At 40.6% G+C, this 18,371-nt stretch overlaps 2 protein-coding genes across 2 annotated transcripts in view; one reads left to right on the top strand and one right to left on the bottom strand.

Moving 5' to 3' along the window:
* The window catches only part of alg13 (ALG13 UDP-N-acetylglucosaminyltransferase subunit), a 33,344-nt gene extending 29,121 nt beyond the window's left edge, over positions 1 to 4,223 (bottom strand). Inside the window, exons 1-2 of the mRNA XM_085791137.1 lie at positions 4,104 to 4,223; positions 145 to 228 (exon numbers count right to left, since the gene is read on the bottom strand). Of these exons, the coding sequence (XP_085647263.1) occupies positions 145 to 228; positions 4,104 to 4,223 (204 nt within the window). The remainder of the gene's footprint in view (positions 1 to 144; positions 229 to 4,103) is intronic.
* A 4,273-nt stretch (positions 4,224 to 8,496) lies between these two features.
* The window catches only part of aars2 (alanyl-tRNA synthetase 2, mitochondrial (putative)), a 32,190-nt gene continuing 22,315 nt past the window's right edge, over positions 8,497 to 18,371 (top strand). Inside the window, exons 1-5 of the mRNA XM_085788256.1 lie at positions 8,497 to 8,836; positions 10,084 to 10,418; positions 11,823 to 12,014; positions 17,427 to 17,571; positions 18,119 to 18,264. Of these exons, the coding sequence (XP_085644382.1) occupies positions 8,516 to 8,836; positions 10,084 to 10,418; positions 11,823 to 12,014; positions 17,427 to 17,571; positions 18,119 to 18,264 (1,139 nt within the window). The 5' untranslated portion in view covers positions 8,497 to 8,515. The remainder of the gene's footprint in view (positions 8,837 to 10,083; positions 10,419 to 11,822; positions 12,015 to 17,426; positions 17,572 to 18,118; positions 18,265 to 18,371) is intronic.

Raw genomic sequence — 18,371 nt, 5'->3', positions numbered from 1 at the left:
ATGTAGTTAGGACCAGTCAGAAAGACGTTGTTATCTACAATGTTCATTCTGGAGAGTCAAACTGAGCTTTTAAATGTTAAATCCTCTGGCCATAGTGTGTCAGTCTGATTGGTGACGTGTGGTGACGTCGTCATGGCGACTCACCGGCTCGAAGCTGCTCCTATTGGCTCTCATGTGGTTGGCGCAGTCCTGGCGGATCCTCTGGTGGTAGTGCTGCGAGTAGTACAACTACACACACACACAGAGTACTTAAGTAAGAGTACAAATACTACTGCTCAACATTTACTCCGTTACAAGTAAAAGTAGCTCAGTCGACTCTAGTGGTGTCAACAATAATCGATTCGGCGATGCATCGCGATGCGGGACATGCACGATTCAGCATCGATGCGGCAACGAGCCATAATCCATTATGTCACTGTTTATTTTCTGGCCTCGAGTGGACAATAAAGTTGTGCAGTTTCAATTACCTCCAGGGACATTTCGGGCAAAGATACAGGAGAGTGATAATACACACACAGCAGCCAATAAAATCTGTTGTTCAACATCTGACTGCTTGTTCTGCCTCATGACTAGGGCTGCCACAAACGATTATTTTGATAGTCGACTAGTCACCGACTATTTTCTTCGATTAGTCGACTAATCGGATCATACGTAAATTGAATGTAAAACATACAGCTTATCGCACCAGCATGCAGCTGCTCTTATATACCATCATTAGCTGTGCAAGTGTTTAAGGTATATGCTAACTAAAAATAAAGACAATTAAAATGATAGTTCATTAAACTTTGAATGAAAAAAACGACGCATCGACTATTAAATTAGTTGTCGACGATTTTAATAGTGGACGTAGTCGTGACTAGTCGACTAATCGTGGCAGCCCTACACATGACTGATGAAACATTTGCCTTTGATGCATCGTAGAATCGAATCGAATCGAATTGTTACCCGGTGAATCGTAATCGAATCGTTACCTGGTGAATCGTAATCGAATCGTTACCTGGTGAATCGTAATCGAATCGAATCGAATCGAATCGAATCGTTACCTGGTGAATCGTAATCGAATCGTTACCTGGTGAATCGTAATCGAATCGAATCGAATCGAATCGAATCGTTACCTGGTGAATCGTAATCGAATCGTTACCTGGTGAATCGTAATCGAATCAAATCGAATCGAATCGAATCGTTACCTGGTGAATCGTAATCGAATCGTTACCTGGTGAATCGTAATCGAATCGTTACCTGGTGAATCGTAATCGAATCGAATCGTGAGGGCAGTGGCGATGCACACCTCTAGTTGACATGTTACTCCAGTAAGAGTAAAAAAGTACTTGCTTTTAAAGGTACTTAAGTAGGGTTGCAAAGGGGTGGAAAATTTCCAGTCAATTTCCGGAATATTTCCAGAAACTTTCCATGGGAAGTTAAACTGGGGAATTTTAGAAATATTCCAAATTGTAAACTTTCCTTGGGAATTATGGGAATTAACTGGAAATTGGGGGTAATTTAAACAAACTGTATCATATCTAAACATAAATGTAAATATTTAGTTTTGTCATAATCAGACGTCCATGCAAAATAATACAAGTAAAAAACATTTAAACTGATTTATTTGTGAGTAGAACTTGATCAAGTTTTAATTCTTGTATGAACAATCGGTTCTTTTACTGAACAACAAAAACATGATGAATGTTGAGTAAAATATTACTATTACTATTGAAAATTCCTGGAATTTTGCAACCCTATACTTAAGTATCCAAAAGTACATGCTTTTAAAGTTACTGTAAGTTAAAGTCAGAGTAAATGTCTTATTCCTCTAATAGTTTGTAAATGAATGTAAGGAGCTTTTAACTCTGAACTCTTTGCTGCTCAGCTGCACTGATGTGCTGCTTTTAGGGGTTAGGGTTTCCTTCACAGACAAACACAGCTGCTGTCCAATAGGATTTTAGAAAAAGACCTGAAAGTAACCAGTACTTTTCAGCCTTCCTACTAATTAACTCCAGTAAAAGTACTAATATTTGTCTTGGAAATGTATTCAAGTAAGAGTAATAAGTACCAAAGAAATCTAATACTCAAGTAAAGTACAAATCCTCTGGATAGGTACTTAAGTACAGTACTCAAGTAAATTTACTCCGTTACTGTAACCACATTAGGCCACTACATCGTAAAAGTAATTAATTACCAGGAAAAGTAACTAGTGCTAAAAAAAAGAAAGAAAAAAGCTCAAATGTAAAAAAAAAAAAAAGTAATGAGTTATAGTTACTAGTTAGGTTACTTTCCACAAAAAGTAGCACCAGAGTTAGTAACTGAATTACTACATCATAAAAGTAACTAATTACCAGGAAAAGTAACTAGTAGGTGCGTTACTTTAAATAAAATAAAAAAAATAAAAAAAAGCTCAAATATGACAAATCACGTTACTTTTAAAAGTAGTAGTTACTTTCCCCAAAACTCGTGAATAGTCGAGTTGGTAACTGAATTTACTACATCGTAAAAGTAACTAATACCCAGGAAAAGTAACTATTACTGTCCACCACTGCACACACACAGTCAGCTGGTCGGTCTCCATGGCAACAGCTCCTTAATTAGTTACTTTTACGATGTATTAGGCCTAATTTGGTTACTTTTTGTGGAAGGTAACTAGTAACTATAACTCATTACTTACACATGACGTGTGATTTGACATGTTTGAGCATTTTATTTTAAAAAAGTAAAAGTACAAATATTTGTCTTGGAAATGTATTCAAGTAAGAGTAACAGTACCAAAGAAATCTAATACTCTAGTAAAGTACAAATCCTCTGGATATGTACTTAAGTACAGTACTCAAGTAAATTTACTCCGTTACTGTAACCACATTAGGCCACTACATCGTAAAAGTAATTAATTACCAGAAGTAACTAGTGCGTTACTTTAAAAAAAAAAGAAAAAACAAAGAAGCTCAAATGTAAAAAAAAAAAAAAAGTAATGAGTTATAGTTACTAGTTACTTTCCACAAAAAGTATTAGAGTTAGTAACTGAATTACTACATCATAAAAGTAACTAATTACCAAGAAAAGTAACTAGTTACTTTGCTCAAATTTGACAAATCACGTTACTTTTAAAAGTAGTAGTTACATTCCCCAAAACTCAAGAATAGTCGAGTTGGTAACTGAATTACTACATTGTAAAAGTAACTAATTACCAGGAAAAGTAACTAGTAGGTACGTTACTTTTAAAAAAATAAAATGCTCAAATATGACAAATCACGTTACTTTTAAAAAGTAGTAGTTACTTTCCCCAAAACTCGAAATAGTTGGTAACTGGATTACTACATCGTAAAAGTAACTAATACCCAGGAAAAGTAACTATTACTGCTCCACCACCGCACACACACACACACACACACAGCCAGTCTGTCGGTCTCCATGGCAACAGCTCCTTAATTAGTTACTTTTACGATGTATTAGGCCTAATTTGGTTACTTTTTGTGGAAGGTAACTAGTAACTATAACTCATTACTTACACATGACGTGTGATTTGACATGTTTGAGCATTTTATTTAAAAAAAGTAAAAGTACAAATATTTGTCTTGGAAATGTATTCAAGTAAGAGTAACAAGTACCAAAGAAATCTAATACTCTAGTAAAGTACAAATCCTCTGGATATGTAGGCCTACTAAAGTACAGTAGGCTACTCTAGTAAATTAACTCCATTACTGTAACCACATTAGGCCTACTACATCAGTAAAAGTAATTAATTACCAGGAGAAGTAACTAGTGCGTTACTTTAAAAAAAAAAAAAAAGCTCAAATGTAAAAAAAAAAAAGTAATGAGTTATAGTTACTACTACTTTCCACAAAAAGTAGCAGAGTTAGTAACTGAATTACTACATCATAAAAGTAACTAATTACCAAGAAAAGTAACTAGTAGGTAAGTTACTTTTAAAAATAAAAAAAAAGCTCAAATATGACAAATCACGTTACTTCCTAGTTACTTCCCCCAAAACTCTAAAATAGTCGAGTTGGTAACTGAATTAAAGTACAAATCCTCTGGATATGTAGGCCTACTAAAGTACTCCGTTACTCTCCACCACACCCAGCCGGTCTGTCTCCATGGCAACATGACCTCACCTGCTCCGACACCGCCCTGAACAGGCTGGACGCGTCCCGCGCCACCATCTTGCGGTACAGACCGACGCTGGACAGGAACTCGTCCATGTTGATGAAGTACTTCTTCAGGCCTTTCTGCATCACGAAGACAACTCTCCCGCCAAAACACACACACAAACTCCCGCCAAAAAGCTGCTACTCCTCTTTACTACTCTGGTGAGTCTCCTCTCCTCCTGTCGCCTCGTGGTTCCCTTCCCGCGCTGCTGCTGCTGCTGCTGCTGCCACACAGGTAGCTCCAGGTGAACAGGTGAACAGGTGAGTCCAATCAGGCTGAGCAGCCGCAGCAGCGCGAGGCCTTCAGCGCGAGGAGAGGAGGCGTTCACGGCCCCAAGGCAGCCTCGGAAATATCAGCTCCACAGACTGGAAGAGAGGATGGAGACTGGAGGAGGTGTTGGTTGGCCACGTTACTCTTAAAAAGTAGTGAGTTATAGTTACTAGTTACTTTCCCCAAAAAGTAACCGAATTACTACATAGTAAAAGTAGGAAAAGTAACTAGTGCGTTACTTAAAAAAAAAAAAAAAGCTCAAATGTCAAATCACATTTAAAAAGTAATGAGTTATAGTTACCAGTTACTTTCCCTAAAGAGTAACTGAGTTAGTAACTTAATAACTATATCATAAAAGTAACTAATTATCAGGAAAAGTAGGCTAACTAGTGCGTTACTTTAAAAATAAAACACTCAAATATGTCAAATCACACGTTACTTTTAAAGGGTAGTGAGTTATAGTTGCTGGTTACTTTACACAAAAAAGTAACTAAATTACGGTACTACATCGTAAAAGTAACTAATTACCAGGAAAAGTAACTAGTGCGATATTTTTTTATATAAATTGTTCAAATATGCCAAATCACACATTACTTTTAAAAAGTAATGAGTTATAGTTACTGGTTACTTTCCACAAAAAAGTAACTAAGTTACTACATCATTAAAGTAACTAATTACCAGGAAAAGTAACTAGTAACTTTTTGCTTTAAAAAAAATAAAATGCTCAAATATGTCAAATCACATGTTACTTTTAAAAAGTAGTGAGTTATAGTTACTGGTTACATTATACAAAAAACTAACTAAATTAGTACATCGTAAAAGTAACTAATACCCAGGAAAAGTAACTAGTGCGTTACTTTTAAAAAAATAAAATGCTCAAACATGAATTACTACATCGTTAAAGTAGGAAAAGTAACTAGTGCGTTACTTAAAAAAAGGGTCAAAGGTCAAATCACACGTTACTTTTAACAAGTAATGAGTTATAGTTACTGGTTACTTCACTGCTGCCACACAGCTCCAGGTGAACAGGTGAACAGGTGAGTCCAATCAGGCTGAGCAGCCGCAGCAGCGCGAGGCCTTCAGCGCGAGGAGAGGAGGCGTTCACGGCCCCAAGGCAGCCTCGGAAATATGAGCTCCGGAGAGATGAGTTACTAATAGTTACTTTCCCTAAAGAGTAACTGAGTTAGTAACTTAATTACTACATCATAAAAGTAACTAATTACCAGGAGAAGTAACTAGTGCGTTCACGGCCCCAAGGCAGGCTCGGAAATATGAGCTCCGGAGAGATGAGTTACTAATATAATATAGTTACCAGTTACTTTCCCTAAAGAGTAACTGAGTTAGTAACTTAATAACTACATCATAAAAGTAACTTATTAGGGTTAGGCCTTCAGCGCTCTGAGGCGTTCACGGCCCCAAGGCAGCCTCGGAAATCTCAGCACCGCAGACTGGAGGAGAGGATGGAGAGGAGACAGCACTAGGGTGTTGGTTGGCCACGTTACTCTTAAAAGGTAGTGAGTTATAGTTACTGGTTACTTTACACAAAAAACTAAATTACTACACCGTAAAAGTAACTAATTACCAGGAAAAGTAACTAGTGCGTTAGTTAAAAAAAGGGTCAAAGGTCAAATCACACGTTACTTTTAACAAATAATGAGTTATAGTTACTAGTACTTTCCCCAAAAAGTAGTTGAGTTAGTAACTGAATTACTACATCATAAAAGTAACTAATTACTAGGAGAAGTAACTAGTGCGTTACTTTAAAAAAAAAAAAAAATGCTCAAACATGTCAAATCACACGTTCCTTTTAAATAGTAATGACTTATAGTTACTGGTTACCTTCCACAAAAAGTAACCAAATTAGGCCTACTACATCCTAAAAGTAACTAATTACCAGGGAAAGTAACTAGTGCGTTACTTTTTAAAAATAAAATGCTCAAACATGAATTACTAGATCGTAAAAGTAGGAAAAGTAACTAGTGCGTTACTTAAAAAAAAGGGTCAAAGGTCAAATCACACGTTACTTTTAACAAGTAATGAGTTATAGTTACTAGTTACTTTCCCCCAAAAGTAACTGAATTACTAAATCGTAAAAGTAGGAAAAGTAACTAGTGCGTTACTTTAAAAAAAGCTCAAAGGTCAAATCACGTTATAGTTACTAGTACTTTCCAAAAAAAATAGTCGAGTTATAACTGAATTACTACATCATAAAAGTAACTAATTACCAGGAAAAATAACTAGTGAAAAAAAACAAAAACGCTCAAATATGTCAAATCACACGTTACTTTTAAAAAGTAATGAGTTACAGTTACTGGTTACTTTACACAAAAAAGTAACTAAACTACTACATCGTAAAAGTAACTAATTACCAGGAAAAGTAACTAGTGAAAAAAAACAAAAACGCTCAAATATGTCAAATCACACGTTACTTTTAAAAAGTAATGAGTTATAGTTACTAGATACTTTCCACAAAAAAGTAGTCAAGTTGGTAACTGAATTACTACATCGTAAAAGTAACTAATACCCAGGAAAAGTAACTAGTACGTTACTTTTTAACAAATAAAAAGCTCAAATATGTCAAATCACGTCACTTTTAAAAAGTAGTGAGTTATAGTTACTGGTTACATTCCCCAAAAAGTAATTGAATTACTACATCGTAAAAGTAACTAATTACCAGGAAAAGTAACTAGTGTGTTCCCCAAAAAGTAAATAATACATTTTAATAATACATTTTATTTATAAGCGCTTTTTCCAGAAGCTCAAAGACACTTTAAGTTAAGAACACAAGACATATAAATTCAGTTAAAAGCAGCAAAGACAGTATAAAACATAGAAAACAATATAAAACACACACAGAAATTATATATTAAAACAAAGCTGATTTAAAAAGGTGTGTTTTTAACACGGTCTTGAATGTTGGGAGGTGAGTGCAGGTGCGGATGGTTTGGGGAGTGAGTTCCAGAGGGAGGGGGCAGTGAGGTTCGGTGCTTGGTCCGTGTAGGTGGTGACAGGATGTTTCCTTCGTATGAGCGGAGGTCGCGGGGGGGGGGGGGGGGGGGTGATGGAGCAGGTTTGTGAGGTGGGGGGGGGGAGGGGGGTGCAGGTTGTTAAGTGCTTTGTGTGTGAGGAGGATGATTTTAAACTGTATGCGGTGAGTGATGGGCAGCCAGTGCAGGTCTGTATTGGAGTCAATGAGGAGCAGAGACAGATGTGGCCGCACTCAGAGGCTTGTTCTGTAAATTCTGTAAGTCTCTCTGATATTTTGAGCACATGGTGAGAAACAGAACAAGTTTGTCTACAATTTTCTGAAAAAATCATGTGTGTAGAGTGTAAATTGTGGCCGGGCCGAGTGTGGAAAGAGAAAAAAATCTGGAGTTTTTCTGGCATCTCTCCCACTCTAACCGATGATGTCACCCACTCTGACACGAACATTCCATGCAATACACACCCATTATAATCTCATAATTTCTCCAAAAATGATCATGGTCATTGATCAGGGATTGATCAAAAACTATATGACCTATCAAAACGTGGAGTAATACGACAATACACAAGACTTGTGTCTACTGTTTAAAGTTTAAATGAAGTCTCTAGGTGAAAGTATGCCTGAGCAGTAGACGTTTGTTAAACTCCAATGATTGGTCTTTTTCGCTCTTTTTTTCTCCCCGTCCCATTGACTTACATGCAAAAATTTTGCTTAGTTTTTCGCGACTTCGCCCGGGCACTGGCCCCTACAGCTGTTTCATAGCTGCAGGGGCCAGTGCCCCGTGCGATGGCCCGTGGCCCTAACTAATTAGCAGGAAAAGTAACTAGTGGTAGTGTGTTATTTGTTGCCCTAGACATGATTGGTGCTGTTGAAGTGATTTGTGGAAGGGCAGAGCTGAAGTTGCTGCACTCTGCTGAGCTGTCTGAGAGGATTTAGTTAGTTAGTTCTGTTTGTAACCAGTGGAGGCAGCATGACGCTGGACAGCCACAGCCTGACGGAGCAGGGGAGAGGAAGAAGAGGAGGAGGAAGTGCGCATGCGCAGCACAGCACTCTGCTCTGACAGGGTCATGGTGGTCATGCACCGGTCTGGTTCTGGTTCTAGTTGACTCGGTCCAGGTCCAGATGCTCCGCCTGCTGCTCCGGAGGCTCCGGGCTTCCAGCGGAGCCTCGGTGGAGTGTATCCGCTCAGAGAGCTCCACCTCCGGCCGCTCTGCTGCCGCTGCTCCGCTGAGCTCCTCCAGCGGAGCTCCGCTGAGCTGTAGCCGCTCAGAGAGCTCCTCCTCCGGCCGCTCTGCAGCTGCTGCTCCGCTGAGTTCCTCCGCGGCTCGGAGCCTCTTCCTGGACTTCTTCCACCTGAGACACCGACACCTGCTGGTCCCGTCGGCCCCGGTCCGACCCCGCGGAGACCCCAGTCTGCTGTTCGTTAATGCTGGCATGAACCAGGTCAGTGAAAGTGCTCTCTTATGTTTTTTCCGAAACAAATAAGAGACCAAATGTTTGTTAAAAGCATCTCTACATGTATGACAGTCGTTCTTTTCTTTTCCTGAGTTCAACTACCGTATTCTTACTGTGTTGTTTAGGAATAGATATGAACATGTTTTCTTTGCATTATTATTATTATTCAAGGTCTGAAAAGACTTGATATTTCTTGTTATTTAGACCAGTTTAGTCATTTTCAGCCAATAAAAGCTCTAAATTACAATATTTTTATTTCAATTTTGGGAGAAATGTTGTCGGTAGTTGATAGAATAAAACAAAAAAAACAAAATTGAATATTACTCAAACACATACCTATAAATAGTGAAACCAGAGAAACTGATCATTTTGGGAGTGTAGGCTATATATGAAGTTGTAGGCTACAGGCTGGTGTTTATAATGCACCATGTCTGTCATCAGAACTTTAAATTCCATATTACTTAATGAGAATAAAAAGGTGTGGATGAAACATGGTTGAGGTCTCCGTCTCACTACTGATTCACCGAATCCATTCAATTGGTTTTTGATTAATTCAGAGATATTTCAGTTTTAACAGCAGTTGAATGGATGAAAGAGGTTTTGACAGAACTAACGCTGCAGAGTGAACAGAGACCTGGAGGGTTATTAACATTCATGTTTAAAGGGATAGTTCAACATTTAGTCAAATTGGCCCATTGCCATAATCCCTATAGTCATAGCAGTAGGTTCGTTACCTTTAATTGTTGGTGCAAGCTGTTTTTAGAACGGCGGACGATATGCTTTTCTCCCGATTCAATTCAATTTACTTTTATTCTGTCTTTCTTTTATTATTTTATTGTGCTTTTATGGCGATATGGATCCCCTTGGGTCTGAAATAAAGAAGTGAATGAATGAATGAATTCTTCTACGATTTTTTGGATGGCGATTCGATTCAAATTGTGATTCTACGATATTGCCGATTCTCTCGGTTTTTAGTCTTTAGCATTTTTAACATTTATCTGCACACAAATACTGTAGGAGCCTAGAAATGAACATACTTTATAAACATACATTATAAAGTGAACTTAAACCCTTTTCAAAACCTGGACTCTCTGGATGTAAAAAAGGCCAACAAATGCACATTGCACAATATAAAAAAAAATAAATCGATTTTAAAAATGGTCAAAAAAGATATTGCGATATTTATGTGATCGATTTTTTCTCCACCTCCACCATGTCTCCGTGCTCTGTCCCAGTTCAAGCCCCTCCTGCTGGGCACGGCGGACCCCCGCAGCGCCATGGCGACCTACCGCCGCGTGGCCAACAGTCAGAAGTGCGTCCGCGCCGGCGGCAAACACAACGACCTGGAGGACGTGGGGCGAGACCACAGCCACCACACCTTCTTCGAGATGCTGGGGAACTGGTCGTTTGGAGACTACTTCAAGGAGGAGGCCTGCTCCATGGCCTGGAGCCTCCTCACCGAGCATTATGGGATACCTCCGGACAGACTCTACGTGTCCTACTTCGCCGGCGACGCCGCCTCGGGGCTGAAGGCCGACGACGAGACCAGACAGATCTGGCTGGACATCGGGTACGAGCTGTTACCTAGCAACCAGCGGTGTAGTCTAATGTTACTGCTGTTACCTAGCAACCAGCGGTGTAGTCTAATGTTACTGCTGTTACCTAGCAACCAGCGGTGTAGTCTAATGTTACTGCTGTTACCTAGCAACCAGCGCTGTAGTCTAATGTTACTGCTGTTACCTAGCAACCAGCGGTGTAGTCTAATGTTACTGCTGTTACCTAGCAACCAGCGGTGTAGTCTAATGTTACCTAGCAACCAGCGGTGTAGTCTAATGTTACCTAGCAACCAGAGGTGTAGTCTAATGTTACCTAGCAACCAGCGGTGTAGTCTGATGTTACCTAGCAACCAGCGCTGTAGTCTAATGTTACTGCTGTTACCTAGCAACCAGCGGTGTAGTCTAATGTTACTGCTGTTACCTAGCAACCAGCGGTGTAGTCTAATGTTACTGCTGTTACCTAGCAACCAGCGGTGTAGTCTAATGTTACCTAGCAACCAGCGGTGTAGTCTAATGTTACCTAGCAACCAGAGGTGTAGTCTAATGTTACCTAGCAACCAGCGGTGTAGTCTAATGTTACCTAGCAACCAGCGGTGTAGTCTAATGTTACCTAGCAACCAGAGGTGTAGTCTAATGTTACCTACCTTTTTTTTTTTTTTTTACTTTTTTGATAATTTTTTCCACTTATTTTCTAGAAAATGTTTACTTTTTTCTTTAGAATTAAATTTTTTTTTAGAAATTTTACGACATTTTCTTGATTTTTTTTTTTTTTTGAGAGTTTTTTCCACTTTTTTTCTAGAAAATTTTAACTTTTTTTTTTTTTTTTTTTTTTTATGGGGGGGGGGGGGATTTTACGACTTTTTCTAGATTAAATTAAAAAAAAAACTTTTTTTGAGAATTCTTTCCACATCTTTTCTAGAAGATTTTAACTTTTTTCTTCTTTTTTAGAAATCTTACCACTTTTCCCAGAAATTTCTCTACAATATTTCCAAAAATTCACGCCATTGGCCCCAATTTGAACGTTCACGGACTAAAAAAGTAACGTTCTTGATTCTCAGAACAAATATTTACCACTTTTTTCTAAACATTTTCAATTTTTACTACTTTTTTCTAGAAATGTTTCAACTTTTTTGGAGAAATTGTACCAGAAATGTACGCCTAATTTAAACGTACATTGATTGTTTGTGTATTTTTTGGTGTTTACTTCAAAATGTTGTCCAATGGGGGTCCGTGGTCTAAATATTGTGTCAGTTTAGGGTCCTTGATGTAAAACAGTTTCAGAACCAGTGTGTTACATGATTATCTCGTAGCGTGGTGAATGTGCAGCTCACAACTTGTCCACCAGAGCGTTGTGGCGCTAGAGAAGTTTAAGGTACTTAAAGGTCAGTGATGACATCATGGTGTCCCCCCCCCCCCAGGGTGCCCCCCCGGCGCCTGCTGCCCTTCGGCCTGAAGGAAAACTTCTGGGAGATGGGGGACTCGGGTCCGTGCGGGCCCTGCACCGAGATCCACTACGACCACGTGGGGGGCCGCGACGCCGCCGCGCTGGTCAACGCCGACGACCCCCAGGTGGTGGAGATCTGGAACCTGGTCTTCATGCAGTTCAACAGGTTCACAATCATTCCCTCCTCCCTACTCACTATATATACACTGGTTACACTGCAAAAACTCTACTATATATACACTGGTTACACTGCAAAAACTCAACTATATATACACTGGTTACACTGCAAAAACTCAACTATATATACACTGGTTACACTGCAAAAACTCTACATCTTTCCAAGAATATTTGTCTCATTTCTAGTCAAAACTAATCTCTTTCCACTTAAAATAAGACTCATCACCTAAAAATGAACTTGTTTTTAGATCATTTTCACTTGTTTCAAACAAATTTTCACTTGAAATAAGTAGAAAAATCTGCCAGTGAAAGCAAGTTTTTTGTGTTTGTAATAAGAAAGAAAAACTTGCTCCACTATCAGATTTTTCTACTTATTTCAAGTGAAAATCTGCTTGAAAGAAGTAAAAAGTGTCTAAAAACAAGCTGCTTTTTAATGGGATGGCTCTTATTTTAATTATAATGAGATTTGTTTTGACTAGAAATAAGACAAATATTCTTGGTAAGATATTTGAGTTTTTGCAGTGTATATTGAATTCACTATAGTGACTCACTGGTCAAATGAAAAACACTTTCGGACACTACTCCACCGCACAGTTAATTACGTATTACGTTGCGTAATTAAAACGTTCCGACTGTGATCTTAACGGCCGGTGTGGTTACCATGGATACAACCATGGTAATGGCAGGTGTAGGTACCAACATAAAAAGAGGAGTAAAGCAGGTAATTAATAATAGGTTAATAGGTATTAAGCGGTAATATATACAGTATATATTTAAGCATCAAAGATGTTCAATCAAACCCACATAGTTTGAAACAACGTTCAAAACACACACAGCCAGTGTCACAACTAAGCATAAAGTCCGCTAGCTTAATGCTAACGTATAATGTAAAACCTCATAGACAGGCTAACAGAAATTAGCCTCGCTATCCAGAGTCTCTGGTCAGTTTATAACGCTTGGTAGGAAATTTGCTCCGACGTTTGTTTATTTGGTAGCTACACCGGTCACTACTTCATTTATTTGGTAGCTACACCGGTCACTACTGCATTTATTTGGTAGCTACACCGGTCACTACTGCATTTATTTGGTAGCTACACCGGTCACTACTTCATTTATTCGGTAGCTACACCGGTCACTACTTCATTTATTCGGTAGCTACACCGGTCACTACTGCATTTATTTGGTAGCTACACCGGTCACTACTTCATTTATTTGGTAGCTACACCGGTCACTACTTCATTTATTTGGTAGCTACACCGGTCACTACTGCATTTATTTGGTAGCTACACCGGTCACTACTTCATTTATTTGGTAGCTACACCGGTCACTACTGCATTTATTTGGTAGCTACACCGGTCACTACTGCATTTATTTGGTAGCTACACCGGTCACTACTGCATTTATTTGGTAGCTACACCGGTCACTACTGCATTTATTTGGTAGCTACACCGGTCACTACTGCATTTATTTGGTAGCTACACCGTACTTCATTTATTTGGTAGCTTCACTACTTCATTTATTTGGTAGCTACACCGGTCACTACTGCATTTATTTGGTAGCTACACCGGTCACTACTGCATTTATTTGGTAGCTACACCGGTCACTACTGCATTTATTTGGTAGCTACACCGGTCACTACTGCATTTATTTGGTAGCTACACCGGTCACTACTTCATTTATTTGGTAGCTACACCGGTCACTACTTCATTTATTTGGTAGCTACACCGGTCACTACTTCATTTATTTGGTAGCTACACCGGTCACTACTTCATTTATTTGGTAGCTACACCGGTCACTACTGCATTTATTTGGTAGCTACCAAATAAATGAAGTAGTGCATTTATTTGGTAGCTACACCGGTCACTACTTCATTTATTTGGTAGCTACACCGGTCACTACTTCATTTATTTGGTAGCTACACCGGTCACTACTTCATTTATTTGGTAGCTACACCGGTCACTACTGCATTTATTTGGTAGCTACACCGTACTTCATTTATTTGGTAGCTACACCGGTCACTACTTCATTTATTTGGTAGCTACACCGGTCACTACTGCATTTATTTGGTAGCTACACCGGTCACTACTTCATTTATTTGGTAGCTACACCGGTCACTACTGCATTTATTTGGTAGCTACACCGTACTTCATTTATTTGGTAGCTACACCGGTCACTACTTCATTTATTTGGTAGCTACACCGGTCACTACTGCATTTATTTGGTAGCTACACCGGTCACTACTGCATTTATTTGGTAGCTACACCGGTCACTACTGCATTTATTTGGTAGCTACACCGGTCACTACTTCATTTATTTGGTAGCTACACCGGTCGCTACTTCATTTATTTGGTAGCTACACCGGTCGCTACTTCATTTATTTGGTAGCTACACCGGTCGCTACTGCATTTATTTGGTAGCTACACCGGTCACTACTGCATTTATTTGGTAGCTACACCGGTCACTACTTCATTTATTTGGTAGCTACACCGGTCACTACTGCATTTATTTGGTAGCTACACCGGTCACTACTTCATTTATTTGGTAGCTACACCGGTCACTACTGCATTTATTTGGTAGCTACACCGTACTTCATTTATTTGGTAGCTACACCGGTCACTACTTCATTTATTTGGTAGCTACACCGGTCACTACTGCATTTATTTGGTAGCTACACCGGTCACTACTGCATTTATTTGGTAGCTACACCGGTCACTACTTCATTTATTTGGTAGCTACACCGGTCGCTACTTCATTTATTTGGTAGCTACACCGGTCGCTACTTCATTTATTTGGTAGCTACACCGGTCACTACTTCATTTATTTGGTAGCTACACCGGTCACTACTTCATTTATTTGGTAGCTACACCGGTCACTACTGCATTTATTTGGTAGCTACACCGGTCACTACTGCATTTATTTGGTAGCTACACCGGTCACTACTTCATTTATTTGGTAGCTACACCGGTCACTACTTCATTTATTTGGTAGCTACACCGGTCACTACTTCATTTATTTGGTAGCTACACCGGTCACTACTGCATTTATTTGGTAGCTACACCGTACTTCATTTATTTGGTAGCTACACCGGTCACTACTTCATTTATTTGGTAGCTACACCGGTCACTACTGCATTTATTTGGTAGCTACACCGGTCACTACTTCATTTATTTGGTAGCTACACCGGTCACTACTTCATTTATTTGGTAGCTACACCGGTCACTACTGCATTTATTTGGTAGCTACACCGGTCACTACTGCATTTATTTGGTAGCTACACCGTACTGCATTTATTTGGTAGCTACACCGTACTTCATTTATTTGGTAGCTACACCGGTCACTACTTCATTTATTTGGTAGCTACACCGGTCACTACTGCATTTATTTGGTAGCTACACCGGTCACTACTTCATTTATTTGGTAGCTACACCGGTCACTACTGCATTTATTTGGTAGCTACACCGGTCACTACTTCATTTATTTGGTAGCTACACCGGTCACTACTGCATTTATTTGGTAGCTACACCGTACTTCATTTATTTGGTAGCTACACCGGTCACTACTGCATTTATTTGGTAGCTACACCGGTCACTACTTCATTTATTTGGTAGCTACACCGGTCACTACTGCATTTATTTGGTAGCTACACCGGTCACTACTGCATTTATTTGGTAGCTACACCGGTCACTACTTCATTTATTTGGTAGCTACACCGGTCACTACTGCATTTATTTGGCAGCTACACCGGTCACTACTTCATTTATTTGGTAGCTACACCGGTCACTACTTCATTTATTTGGTAGCTACACCGGTCACTACTTCATTTATTTGGTAGCTACACCGGTCGCTACTTCATTTATTTGGTAGCTACACCGGTCGCTACTTCATTTATTTGGTAGCTACACCGTACTTCATTTATTTGGTAGCTACACCGGTCACTACTTCATTTATTTGGTAGCTACACCGGTCACTACTGCATTTATTTGGTAGCTACACCGGTCACTACTTCATTTATTTGGTAGCTACACCGGTCACTACTTCATTTATTTGGTAGCTACACCGGTCACTACTGCATTTATTTGGTAGCTACACCGGTCACTACTGCATTTATTTGGTAGCTACACCGTACTGCATTTATTTGGTAGCTACACCGTACTTCATTTATTTGGTAGCTACACCGGTCACTACTTCATTTATTTGGTAGCTACACCGGTCACTACTGCATTTATTTGGTAGCTACACCGGTCACTACTTCATTTATTTGGTAGCTACACCGGTCACTACTGCATTTATTTGGTAGCTACACCGTACTTCATTTATTTGGTAGCTACACCGGTCACTACTGCATTTATTTGGTAGCTACACCGGTCACTACTTCATTTATTTGGTAGCTACACCGGTCACTACTGCATTTATTTGGTAGCTACACCGGTCACTACTGCATTTATTTGGTAGCTACACCGGTCACTACTGCATTTATTTGGTAGCTACACCGGTCACTACTTCATTTATTTGGTAGCTACACCGGTCACTACTGCATTTATTTGGCAGCTACACCGGTCACTACTTCATTTATTTGGTAGCTACACCGGTCACTACTTCATTTATTTGGTAGCTACACCGGTCACTACTTCATTTATTTGGTAGCTACACCGGTCGCTACTTCATTTATTTGGTAGCTACACCGGTCGCTACTTCATTTATTTGGTAGCTACACCGGTCACTACTGCATTTATTTGGTAGCTACACCGGTCACTACTTCATTTATTTGGTAGCTACACCGGTCGCTACTGCATTTATTTGGTAGCTACACCGGTCACTACTTCATTTATTTGGTAGCTACACCGGTCACTACTGCATTTATTTGGTAGCTACACCGTACTTCATTTATTTGGTAGCTACACCGGTCACTACTTCATTTATTTGGTAGCTACACCGGTCACTACTGCATTTATTTGGTAGCTACACCGGTCACTACTTCATTTATTTGGTAGCTACACCGGTCACTACTGCATTCATTTGGTAGCTACACCGGTCACTACTTCATTTATTTGGTAGCTACACCGGTCACTACTGCATTTATTCGGTAGCTACACCGGTCACTACTTCATTTATTTGGTAGCTACACCGGTCACTACTTCATTTATTCGGTAGCTACACCGGTCACTACTTCATTTATTTGGTAGCTACACCGGTCACTACTTCATTTATTTGGTAGCTACACCGGTCACTACTGCATTTATTTGGTAGCTACACCGGTCACTACTGCATTTATTTGGTAGCTACACCGGTCGCTACTTCATTTATTTGGTAGCTACACCGGTCGCTCTGGGCCGGTGTGGTAATGGCGATCCGTGACCACAATGCATGATGGGATATCTTGTGTGTATGTGTGTGTGTGTAGGGAGCTGGACCGCAGTCTGCAGCTGCTGCCTCGTCTCAGCGTGGACACCGGTCTGGGTCTGGAGCGGCTGGTCGGCGTCCTGCAGGGAAAGACCTCCAACTACGACACGGACCTGTTCACGCCGCTGCTGCACGCCATCCACCAGGTAGACCGCCACGTAGACCGCTATCTAGGGTCCTAGACCGCCTCCTAGGGTCCTATACCACCACCTAGACCACCACCTAGGGTCCTAGACCGTCTCCTAGACCGCCATCTAGGGTCCTAGACCGCCACGTAGACCGCCATCTAGGGTCCTAGACCGCCACGTAGACCGCCTCCTAGGGTCCTAGACCGCTATCTAGGGTCCTAGACCGCCACGTAGACCGCCTCCTAGGGTCCTAGACCGCTATCTAGGGTCCTAGACCGCCTCCTAGACCGCCTCCTAGGGTCCTATACCACCACCTAGACCACCACCTAGGGTCCTAGACCGCCTCCTAGGGTCCTATACCACCACCTAGACCACCACCTAGGGTCCTAGACCGCCTCTTAGACCGCCACCTAGGGTCCTAGACCGTCTCCTAGACCGCCACCTAGGGTCCTAGACCGCCACCTAGACCGCTATCTAGGGTCCTAGTGATGTTTATTTTATTTGTTTAACCTTTATTTAACCAGGCGAGCAGATTAAGAACACAGTTGTTATCTTGTGTCCTCAGCGGTCGGCGGCGGCGCCGTACGGCGGCCGGACGGGCGCGGCGGACCAGGACCGGGTGGACATGGCGTACCGCGTGGTGGCCGATCATGTCCGCGCTCTGACCGTCTGCATCGCCGACGGCGTTCACCCTGGGATGTCGGGGGCCGAGTGAGTCAGCCAATCAGCTGTCAGAGCAGCGGTGTAGTCGAATGTTACTGCTGTTACCTAGCAACCAGTGGTGTAGTCTAATGTGTTGTAGTGGGTAAACTGCTGTT

Source organism: Trachurus japonicus, chromosome 1, assembly GCF_045865225.1.
Source record: "Trachurus japonicus isolate A0001 chromosome 1, Traja_1.0".
Classification (NCBI taxonomy): domain Eukaryota; kingdom Metazoa; phylum Chordata; class Actinopteri; order Carangiformes; family Carangidae; genus Trachurus; species Trachurus japonicus.
Note: the sequence above shows the minus strand (reverse complement) of the source record. Positions and strands in the feature narration are given on the sequence as shown.